This window comes from Thunnus thynnus, chromosome 7 (assembly GCF_963924715.1).
Source record: "Thunnus thynnus chromosome 7, fThuThy2.1, whole genome shotgun sequence".
Classification (NCBI taxonomy): domain Eukaryota; kingdom Metazoa; phylum Chordata; class Actinopteri; order Scombriformes; family Scombridae; genus Thunnus; species Thunnus thynnus.
The window spans coordinates 29,699,671-29,711,548 of NC_089523.1; the positions used below are offsets into that span (position 1 = coordinate 29,699,671).

Here is an 11,878-nt window from a genome sequence, read left to right on the forward strand (position 1 = left end):
TTACAATTGGATGGGGGAAGGTTTTCACTGTGGAGAAAAAAAGGAAGGGAGCAGGTGTACATAAGGAATGGTGGTGCGTTTGAATGTGTGTGTGTGTTTGTGTGTGTCTAAAGGGAGCGGGGGGGGGTGGGGGGGGCGGAGTGGTTCAGAATGGGATGAAGTACAAAAGGGGGCAGAAATATGAAAAAGAGAGGACAGAGAGAGAGAGAGAGAGAGAGAGAGGGGGGAAGGGGAGCATGAGGTAATTTATGAGGCATTTTGATACGGCAAGGTTTAATCTCTCCATGTGCACACAAACACACACACAAACACACACACACACACACACACAAACACACACACACACACACAAACACACACACCTCCTAACCTAGTTCCACAGTGTCGGCACATAATTATCCGAACATGAGATCCAGAGAATATTTGCGGTAGTGAAGCTGCAGACTGTATATAAAGAGAATGAAACAGACTCTGGATTTATGACGCCTTTATATTTTACAGATAGATTATTATGTTTATTATTATTGTGATGTTTAGATGCTACTGAATTATTTCAGTGTCTAGTTTCCAGTTTATGGCAGTAAATGATTTTTATGTCTCTGCGCCAGCGACCGCTGTGGTCAGAGGCTTTATGTTTTCGGGTCCGTCCTGTTCTTGTGAACACGATATCTCAAGAACGCCTTGAGGAAATTTCTTCAAATTTGGCACAAACGTCCACTTGGACTCAAGGATGAACTGGTTAGATTTTGGTGGTCAAAGGTCAAAGGTCAAGGTCACTGTGACTACACGTCTTTCCCTCTCTTTCTCTTAAATGTGATATTTTAGGAACGCCTTGAGTGAATTTCTTCAAATTCGGCACAAGCGTCCACTTGGACTGAAGGATGAACTAGATTTTGGTGGTCAAAGGTCAAAGGTCAAGGTCACTGTGACTACACGTCTTTCCCTCTCTTTCTCTTAAATGTGATATTTTAGGAACGCCTTGAGTGAATTTCTTCAAATTCGGCACAAGCGTCCACTTGGACTGAAGGATGAACTAGATTTTGGTGGTCAAAGGTCAAAGGTCACTGTGTTTCTATGATTTCGCTGATATTGAACTTCTAGTGATTATTGTTGCACCATGTGACGAAGCTCTCTATCAGTCCTCTGTACCAGCATGTGAATCATACTTGTCAATACAGTGATGATTCCCATTTCTCCAAAAAAATACACTTAATACCTTTTATTAAATTCCTTCAAAGTCTTCACTACAAATATCATATGAATCTGGACAGACATGGATGTAAACTGCAACTTGACTGGGAGGCGGTATTTCTAGTTTTGATTGAAAAATAATAGAATTTCGTATATAATTTGAAAGACAGCGTCATTTTTCTGTTAGCAGAACAAGCTCATTTTACACCCACTGCTCATGTCTTGAAGCGTTACTGCGTACTGGAAAAATACCGATAATTTTTAATAGAAAAACATATCAAGCTTTCTTCTTCTAGCCTGAATCTCATTAACTCATTTTATCAGAGCAGATGATCTGATTAGATTTTAGAGTATATTTTGAAATTAATTTGCTTAGTGATGAGAAAAAAGTCATTTACGTGAAACTGATGCATAAAGATTTTGAGTTTATGTTAATATTTCTCAGGTTCTGTGTGTGTGAGACATAAATTAACTAATTAAGGTGATAATTTTCTCACTGAATGACCTTATTATCATAACAGGTTGTGTTTAATATAGTGTGGTAATTATGGCATAACATTCAATTAAATGCCTTTTGTTTCCGGTTTTTACCTGAAGTGTTATATTTGCATGTTAAACTCACCACTCTTCCTCCTCCTCCTCCTCTTCCTCTCCATCCAGGAGGGCCAGCAACTGATCCAGGAGAAGCCCGAGCTCAGCCCGGTGGTCCGGAGGAAGCTGGAGGAGATCAGGGAGTGCTGGCAGGATCTGGAGAGCACCACTCAGGCCAAAGCCCGCCAGCTCTTCGAGGCCAACAGGGCCGACCTGCTGGTACAGAGCTACGAAAGCCTGGACCAGAGACTGGGCCAGCTGGAGGGTCAACTGGCCTACGTAGACCAGGGACAGGACCTCACCAGCGTCAACAGGCAGCTCAAAAAACTACAGGTTTGTACAACTGGAAAAAAAAAAACTTTTTGGGTTAGAAATAATCAGTATTTGACAGGAAAATAACAAAACAATAGTGACATAAAAACATTGTATTTGTATAATAGAAATATACTTTTTTATCCCATTAATATTTAAATTCAAGTGTACAAAAAAGGAATTTAAGAGCACAATTAGCAATAACAATTAAAGTTCACGCTTGCTCCTTTTATCAGTTTTGAAGGTACCATACATTTTGTTTTGTTTTGTTGTTGTTGTTTTTGTGGTTTTAAGCCTTTTTATCAGTCCAACAGGCAGACAAAGATATAACAGCTGCCTCTGTTTCCTCTATAAGTTATTGAAGTTAACTGTTCTGGCACTTATTGAGTCTGTGTGTTTCTCTATTATTAGCCTTAGCAGAAAGTTTATATGGTTTGATGACATTTCTGAGTATTTTTTTGCCAGATATTTGTGCAATTTGGGACAAAAACATGATGCATATTTATTATAATTATGCATTTTCATTGGTACAGACGGAAAACGTGTTGGTAAAATGATCATTCACCAAGAGTTCAAACACTTTTCTACCAGTTTGACCTGAATTGATTCTCTGCTTCTTACTCTACATGTTGAACTGTTTCCATTATTATGGCCACACGTCGATGACATCACCTCATCAATATTTGAACAAACATCATGTTTGAAAATGACTAACAACAACATTTCTCACTCCGTGCAGCTTTTCATCTCATTTCTGCGTCGTCAGACTCTTTTACTTTCACGCCAACATTCATTTTTAATTTGTTTTAATGGTTTTTTGGAAACATTATATCACATCAGCATTCCTACCAACCCGGTTAGCTTTCTTCAGAGTTTCATCCCAACATCATTCACAAATACTGATAATTAAAGCTTATTGATTAGTGTATTTTAAAATACAGATGCCTTTGTGTAGAATTTTATGATTGTTTGTCAACTAAATCAACAGTTTAATCTCTTTGTCCACTGTTAAGTTATCTCACTATGCTAATTAAACATTAGTTTAGGTCACTGTATTTCAGTCAGTCAATATCAGTATTTAAATACTGAACAATGAGCAGCTGGTTCACGTGTTCTTCTGTTCAGACTGACTGTGGCTGATGAGAGATTACATCTCTGTACTGGTGTAACTACGGTGTTTTAATCAGGAAAAATAAGGAATAAATTTTTAATTTTGTTGCTTGTAAGCTTGTCAGCGCTGCTTGTAAGCTGATCAACTACTTGATTAAGCTCATTGAACAGGGCAGCACCTCGCAGCTACACAACCATCAGTGTATGAACGTGTGTTTGTGCTGTTCTCAGGTTGAAAGGTGCTTTATAAACGCAGCAACTTTATCATTTATCTTTTATTAAAACAACAAAAAATCAAAGCATTACCAAAGAGTTTTCTTTTTATTTGGACTGGTTAATTCCTTGTGTAAATACAGTAGCACTCAGCCTGTGGAGGTTTTAGACAGACATGAATCTCTCTCACATACAGGTGGCATCACTGGGTTGCAAAGGTTCCCTCAAGACCAGACCAGACCTTTATTCTCTGAGGTCTTTTAAGGGAGATGTATGTGGGGTTTTATCAGATAGTGATGGCTCTAAAGAAGTTAAAAGTTTCTTTTTTCTTTTACTTCACATCTGACTGATCGAGCAGTTCCAACGTCATGAAACTCTCTCGATCATCAGAGCAAATAATGACAAACATCCAACCGCCAGGACTAAAATTAAATTGTCTGCAATAACATGTTGGTTTCAGTAATTAAATATCCACTAATTTTAATTTCATGGAGGTAGAAATATGACGTCGGGATGAAAGTCTTCGCTTGCCCTCCAACAGCGATGGTTTGGAGGAAGTCAGACTCCAGTCTGGCGCACAGATTCATCATCCTTTCATTACTTCATCATTTCACCAGACATCTCTCACTCTCCTCTCCCACAGCATGCCGCTTACAGCTTCCTTTAACAGGCCGCCATTAGCACTGCTTTACCACATCATCCTAACTCCAAACCAAACTCCACTACCCAGCATCCATCCTGACAAGGGGTACAGTAACCTTCACTACACTTCATGTCTATCAACTGTTCTTTTTTTGCTGTTTTGGGTTATTTTTCCATCTCCGATCTGCTTTCATGTCCATCATTTATCACGTTTGCTGAACTTTTTTCCAGTGTATTTAGGAATATTTTAAAATCTTGATAGATTCAAAGAGTCATTTATTTTCTTTCATGATGTTTATCCCCTTTTATCATTTTAATGCTTTAACTGCAGGCATTACAAGCAACACATTACGAGTACAGTCTTATTGTGCTTTGTTTAAAGTGATGGGCAACAAACTAGGACTGCACTTTTTATCATATTGTTTCCTTATAATTATGTGTATCCACTATGGAAAAAACATGTGTTTTTAACTTATCTGTGTTTTTTGTTTTTTTTTGTTATCATGGTAAGTTTAAAATTCATTTTCAAAATAAGATTTTTGGTTTTTAACTAAAATTTTGTGACCAGTGTGTAGGATTTAGTGGCATCTAGTGGTGAGGTTGCCTCCCCCTCCCCTTCCAAGCATGTAGGAGAACCTACGGTGGCCGTAAAACTTACCAAAATATGCAAAAGCCCCTCTCTAGAGCGATAGTTTGGTTTGTCCCTTCTGAGCTACTTTAGAAACATGAAGAGGACCTGCTTCCTCTGTAGATATAAAGGGCTCATTCTAAAGTAACAAAAACAACAATTCTTATTTTCAGGTGATTATACGCTAATTAAAACTTATGAATATTATATTCCATTCCTGCCAAGTCGTCCCGCTTGCTGCCACTAAATTCTACACATTGCACCTTTAAATGTAAGTTCGGTAAAAATGAAAGATGTGATTTCATTCATTTATATATTTCTGTCACACTCTTTACATCCCATCTTTATCTTCTTTCCCATGACATTTATTCTTCACCTCCACCCATGTTACTCTCTCCTCTCTCTCACCTGCCTCAATGCTTCTCTCCTAATCAACACGTTCCTCCGTCCACTTAATAACTTCCACTCTACGCCCCCCTTCTCCTCCACTGTTCTCCTCCACTGTTCTCCTCCTCCTCCTCCTCTTCCTCCTCCCCCTCAGACCATGGAGTGTCAGATGGAGGAGTGGTACAAAGAGGTGGGGCAGCTCCAGGTGCAAGCGGCCTCGATACCACAGCAGACGCAGGTCAAGGAGACGGTTGCTGAGCAACAGGCCGCTGTGGAGGCCAGGATGGTGCGTCTGATCGAGCCGCTGAAGGAGAGACGACGCATCCTGCTGGCGTCCAAAGAAGTTCACCAAGTCGGACGAGACCTGGAGGATGAGATTGTGAGTTTGATGGTCGCCGGGCAACAAACACACACACACACACACACACACACACGTTTCATTATTTAAAGGGACGCTGCTTTGATTCCAATTGCGCTTTTTTCGTAGTGAACCAAAATTGATTAATTTTGCAGACTTAACAAATGAATTATAAAATAGGAAAACCTGACATGTTTTGAGTATTTTTTGCATGTTTTTAGACTTTTCACATCGAAAAGATGCATCCAAATTCTTTAAATGTTTTTTTAAATATCTTTCAAAAGCAACAAAATTTTAAAATCCAGGTAAGTAAAGTTAAGAATGATTAGTAAGATTCAGCAAAATACTGTTCCTGTTAATTTACAAATTCTAAATGCACATTTTCTCTTGATGCAAACCCACAAACTGGACACACAGCTGGACAAATATTCACTAACGTGCGTCTTGTTGTGGTTGTAGTTGTGGGTCCAGGAGCGCCTCCCGATGGCCATGAGTCAGGAGCACGGCTCCTCTCTGCAGGCCGTGCAGCAGCTCATGAAGAAGAACCAGGTAAGAAAATCAGAATAGCTAGTATAGCTACTGATTCACAGCTTTGACCCAATACATAACTTAAGTAATAAGTTAATATCAAGTCACATGACATAGAGATGATGTTCAACATAAAAAGGATTTAAACAGTCACCTCCTCTGTCTTCTTCCTCTCCTCCAGACACTTCAGAGGGAGCTGCAGGGCCACAGGAGCAGGATCGAGGACGTCCTGGAGAGGGCGGGGATCATAACCTCCATACGCAGCCCTGAAGCCGACTGCGTCAGGGCGGGTCATGACCAGCTGGCCCAGCTGTGGGCTCTGCTCTGGGCTGAGACCGAGAGAAGGCAGCTGATCCTGGACGCCATGTACCAGGCCCAGCAGTACTACTTCGACACAGCTGAGGTGGAGGCCTGGCTGAGTGAGCAGGAGCTGCACATGATGAATGAAGAGAAGGGGAAGGTGTGTGAGCGATTGTCTGAAAGTTCCTGGCCATTTAAATATATAATAACTAATAAATTACTCATTATCAGTCTCGAACTTGCTGCTACATGAATCTCTGCTGGTCTCACAACGTTTTAGACACAAAACTTTGATTTAAAATCATCTTTTGTGCTTCATCTCATCTAGTTGGACCCTAATCTGACTTACAGGATATTGTATATAAAGAGGCAGGATGCAGAATTTGTGCTGCGTGTGTATATTCTTTTTAAAGTGAATCTTGTTTGTGCCGTTTTCTCCTCCCTTCAGGATGAGCCGAGCACGTTGCAGCTGCTGAAGAAACACTTGGTCCTGGAACAGACCATCGAGGACTACGCCGAGACCATCGGCCTGCTGTCACAGCAGTGTCGACAGCTGCTGGAGATGGGACACCCAGACTGGTGAGCATGTAAACAAGACGCACAGATACACGAGCTAAGATGTTCTGTCATCACAAAATTTATCACAGGGATTCAGCATTACGACCACATTAGAAACAGTTTGATTTTATCGCTCTCATTCTCTTTCTAACAAAAGTCAGTCGCCAAATTGAAACGTAAAGTTGTTCACAGCCGTTATTTTTAGTTCTAAAGCTCAAAAACTCAGACTGGCTGTCATACATCTTGCTCGATATGATTGATCTGTCGAGGACAAATGTGAGGACTCGACTGTTGTTTCACACAATCAATCTTTAACAAAGCGTATGTCAAATGAAAGATGAGCAGGAATTTCAACAATTGCAGCACAGACACAAAGATCTGTCATTGTCACTAACCCTGACAAGGACAAAGACAATATTTGAATTATAAAAAGTTGCTCTTAGCGCTGCAAGCATTGATTGTATGTGGTTGTTACAAGTAACGCGCCATCGCCCACATCCCTCGTACTTCTGACACCTTTGTACCTACTGTGGGTAACTAAAGGTGAGAGTCTTCTCTACTTGACCTGACACGCTTTCTCCTCTCTCTTCCACAGCGAGCAGATCAGCAAGCGTCAGTCGCAGATCGACCGTCTGTACGTGTCTCTGAAGGACCTGGTGGAGGAGAGGAAGAGCCGTCTGGAGCAGCAGTACTGGCTCTACCAGCTCAACAGGGAGGTAGACGAGCTGGAGCAGTGGATCGCTCAGAGGGAGGTGGTCGCTAGCTCGCCCGAACTGGGTCAAGACTATGAGCATGTCACTGTAAGTGTGTCAGCTGATAGTGTCTGTGGATTAATAATAGATTTAAGAAGCCTCATTTAAAAATTACACGGAGACATGTTCTCATTTGACTGTTTATTATGTCAAGTTACAACTGTTAATTGGATGGTTTTATTCATTTTTGATGTGCCTGTGAATGAGTAACGTATCTAAAAGCACATGAAGAGTACTAGATGTTCATTTACTAACAATCTAAAACAAGAGATTATTTTCTGCTCTTGTTCTATTTCCCTCCCTCCATCCTCCCTCTTCCAGGTCCTGCAGGAGAAATTCACAGAGTTTGCGTCAGAGACGGGCAGCGTGGGGCAGGAACGAGTGACGGCCGTCAACCAGATGGTGGATGAGCTCATCGATTACGGCCACGCCGAGGCCGCCACCATCGCTGAATGGAAGGACGGGGTGAACGAGGCCTGGGCCGACCTGCTGGAGCTGATGGAGACCCGGGCGCAGATGCTCGCCGCCTCACACCAACTACACAAGTTCTTCTCTGACTGCAGAGAGGTAAGATGAATGAGCGACGAAGCTGAAGTGAAACGCAAAAAGACACAAGACATAGGAACTATTAGCTATTTGATACTATATAGTACAATATTGTTTGGTGCAATGATAACAGCTTATTAATCATTGAGGGGAATATCAATGTAAGACAACATATATAATAAATAAGGCTTATTATTTTCTATTTTCTTTTAAAAAGCAGATTGATTTAAACTTATTTCACCCACGTTTTAGTGTTTTCTGTCACATGAAGGGCCCTCTGTGATGAGGACAGCTTGAAAAATAAAAAAAAAAAGGGGGGAGAAAATGTAAATTAGTTGCTGATTATGCACCAATGTCCTTCAAAGTAAGCAAACTGTTCCGTTTTTCTGCCAGAAATAAAACAATCAATCACTTCAATTTGATAGGCTACACTGAGATTTTATGCATTAGTTAGAATTAATTGTTGTCGAGTGCAAACATTTTAGCTCCAAAACGTCAGCTGCCATGTAGTGCCATGAGTTTATTTTGAAAATATTGTATAAACCCAAGATTTGTGGACATTTCTTAACCCACAGAGGAGAAATTTAATCATTCAATGGCAGTTAAGCTTTAAAAACACAAAACTTTTTCTACTTTTTCTACACAGATCTCACAAACCACACACAGACATTGTATGAACTAAAGATGTTTTATACTTTTCTCCACACATTAAACTTTTCTGCACTGCTTTATCATCTTTTTTTCTTCAGGTTTTGGCCCAGATTGAGGACAAACATCGAAGGCTGCCTGAAGTTCAGGATCGGCAGGGCAGCACCGCCAACACCAGCACCCTGCAGAGACTCCTGCACAGCTTCGAGCAGGACATACAGCTGCTGGTCACGCAGGTACGGCAACATGCACATGAACACACAGCATGTTAAATTACCTGCTTTTAGTATTCACTGACCTCAAGACACGTGTAGAGAAGAATCACAAAGACCTCCTCCTCCGACGATGATCGCCCCGTAATGGTTCACAGGAGAGAGGCTAATGCTAATTTTTCACATGCACTTCAAGGCCTGCAGACATTTGTTTAGCATGCATGCATGAGGTGAAGGTGATCATGTTGAATCGGTAAGATAGCAATGATGATACTATTATTGTTTTCTTTCTATGCACTGATTGGAGTTTGTGATTGGCTTTCAACTGCAGAATTATCCTCCAAAATCCCCACATTTCTTGGAATAAATTGTCTGTCCTTGTGTACTGATATTCTTTTCTTGTATTTTGTTCTATTCTACACATTGTAAGTGTTAAAAGTATTTTAAAACATTGCCATGTAATACCAATAAAACCAGTTTGAATGAAATAAATAATAGTTAAAATATTTGGTTATTTGTGAGGGTGAATCTTCATCTCACTCTGCATTTCATTCTGTTTAACCTCATCTCTGTCATGCACCTGGGGAACAGAGACAGCGGCACATTTCACTAAAGAAAGATGCAAAAATCACAGCTGCTCGGCGGCAGCTCCAGTGACGGAGCCTGTACCGTTTGTCTCTGACTAAACACACAGCTGTCAGAGCAGCTGTGTTTTGTGCGTCATTCGGGAAAAAAAACAAAATCTTTCCCTTTCTATAATTTAATTTCTTTTCTTTCCTTGTTCAGCTTAGCATTCCCCTAAAATCTACGCTTCCGCTCTGCCAGGTGCGTCAGCTGCAGGAGAGCGCGGCCCAGCTGAGGACGGTGTACGCCGGCGAGAAGGCGGAAACCATCGCCTGCCACGAGCACGAGGTGATGCAGTGCTGGAAGGAGCTGCTGACGTCCTGCGAGGAGTGTCGGGTGCAGATCACCACGGAGACGGACAAGCTGAGGTTCTTCAGCATGGTCCGAGATCAGATCATGTGGATGGATTCGATCATCTGTCAGATAGGATCAGGAGAGAAACCCAGGTATCCGTGCTACCGGAGCAGGAACGCAGAATCTGTTACAAGCTCACCTTTCACACAAAGATATAACGACCAGAGAGAGAAGAGTTCAAGTTACAAAAACTTTTTTTTAAGTAAAGAATAAGAGGAATTTTTGTAATCCAGTGTAATCTGTGAGACTCAGGTGTTGCAAATGACCAAAAATATCATCCAGCAGCCAACAAGTAGCCAACAGGAGGGCTCCATGAAAAGAATCACTACATTAACAGCAATATTCACCACATTTTAGCTGTAACTCATATGTTTTAAATCTTAATAAATCATAAATAAATCTTTATCAGGCTGAAACAAAACAGTAATCAATCCTCTCATCAACAGAAATGTCTTTATTCTCAGTTGAAGCTGTGATCAACAACTCCATAACAACCTGAATTACTTCTAAAAAAGATCTGTCTGTCTAACACACCAGTCAGAAATAGTTTTACAGCACAGTTCTCTGTGTATAGTCAGTCAGTAGTGTGGAAAACCAATTAGGTGTTGGTGTCTGTGTATGGTGAGCTAACTGTGTGTGTGTGTGTGTGTTCTGTGTTGCCTGCAGGGACGTGTCTTCAGTAGAAGTGTTGATGAACTATCACCAGAGTCTGAAGAGCGAAGTGGAGGCTCGCAGTCAGAGCACGCTGGAGTGTATCGAGATGGGAAAGACTCTGCTGGCTGCTAGAAACCCTGCAGCTGAAGAGGTGAGATGAGGAGATAATTATTATAAACTTCAGTTAGACTTTAGAAAAAGTAAATATTTTTACACGACAACTCCTCTACAAAATTCCTCATGTTGAGTATTGACCAGGGTCCCACAGACTTTGAGCATCACTGAATGTTTGTGGGAAAAAAGGCCTTAAAATTTTTTTGAGGAAAAACTGATAACCTTAAGAGCACTTTAACTTGGACTCCCAAACTCATCAACAAGCCTTGTTTCTTATCCATGCATCACAGCTCACGACCTGATGAAAACCCAGGAATCAAGAATAACACAGGACTTGTTTTGACCTGTTGAATTTTAACAAAAAAATACTTAAAATTCAGAGAAATGTCTTTAAATTTAATATTCAAAGAGTGTTGATCTAAATTGATTGCTATACAGATGAGGAGATCTTTATTTACAGATACAGGTTTTATTTCTTAGGTTGACATGTCGCCGGCATTCAAACTGCTGTGAAATGAAGTTGTGTTCAAGCTTTTCAGGCTTTCAGAAAACTATCAGCAAGCTCACTTTGAGTTTTCATTTTTCCATTCACTCTCAGATCAAGGAGAAGCTGGACAAGGTGATGGCTAAACAACATGAGCTGTCTGAGATGTGGGACAGGCACTGGGAAATGCTACAGCAATGTGAGTACACACACACAAGCACACACACGTAGGCCTAAAATCTATAATAAATATAGACAGATGTAGAAACACCTAAAGATACAAATATATAAATATAAATACACATTTCATGCTCAGAGGAGAATGAAAACTATAGTATATTTTTAATGTTATTTTTGTTTCTCCTCTCCTGCCCTCAGTGTTGGAGGTTCACCAGTTCGCCCAGGACGCAGTGGTGGCAGAGGCGTGGCTGACCGCACAGGAGCCGTTCATTAACAGCAACGAGCTGGGCGCGAGCGTAGACGAGGTGGAGCAGCTGATCCGTCGACATGAAGCTTTCCGCAAAGCCGCTGCCACCTGGGAGGAGCGATTCAGCTCACTGCGACGACTCACCACGGTATCATCATCATCATATTATAAAATGAATCACTGTTGGCTAAGAGTGGAGGATTTCCAAGATGGAGGCATATATTTCCATAAAATATTAAATGTCA

At 41.0% G+C, this 11,878-nt stretch overlaps 1 protein-coding gene across 7 annotated transcripts in view; it reads left to right on the forward strand.

The window, feature by feature from the left end:
- The window catches only part of LOC137186462 (spectrin beta chain, non-erythrocytic 4-like), an 82,873-nt gene that overhangs the window by 60,559 nt on the left and 10,436 nt on the right, over positions 1-11,878 (forward strand). For all 7 annotated transcript variants that reach the window (XR_010929017.1, XM_067595415.1, XM_067595416.1 and 4 more), the window contains 12 exons: positions 1,852-2,115; positions 5,229-5,453; positions 5,892-5,981; positions 6,142-6,420; positions 6,709-6,839; positions 7,414-7,618; positions 7,892-8,137; positions 8,866-9,000; positions 9,802-10,046; positions 10,621-10,759; positions 11,321-11,405; positions 11,585-11,781. Coding sequence is in view for 6 of the 7 variants with exons in the window: in XM_067595415.1 (XP_067451516.1) it covers positions 1,852-2,115; positions 5,229-5,453; positions 5,892-5,981; positions 6,142-6,420; positions 6,709-6,839; positions 7,414-7,618; positions 7,892-8,137; positions 8,866-9,000; positions 9,802-10,046; positions 10,621-10,759; positions 11,321-11,405; positions 11,585-11,781 (2,241 nt within the window). In the remaining variant the exon portion in view is untranslated. The remainder of the gene's footprint in view (positions 1-1,851; positions 2,116-5,228; positions 5,454-5,891; positions 5,982-6,141; positions 6,421-6,708; positions 6,840-7,413; positions 7,619-7,891; positions 8,138-8,865; positions 9,001-9,801; positions 10,047-10,620; positions 10,760-11,320; positions 11,406-11,584; positions 11,782-11,878) is intronic.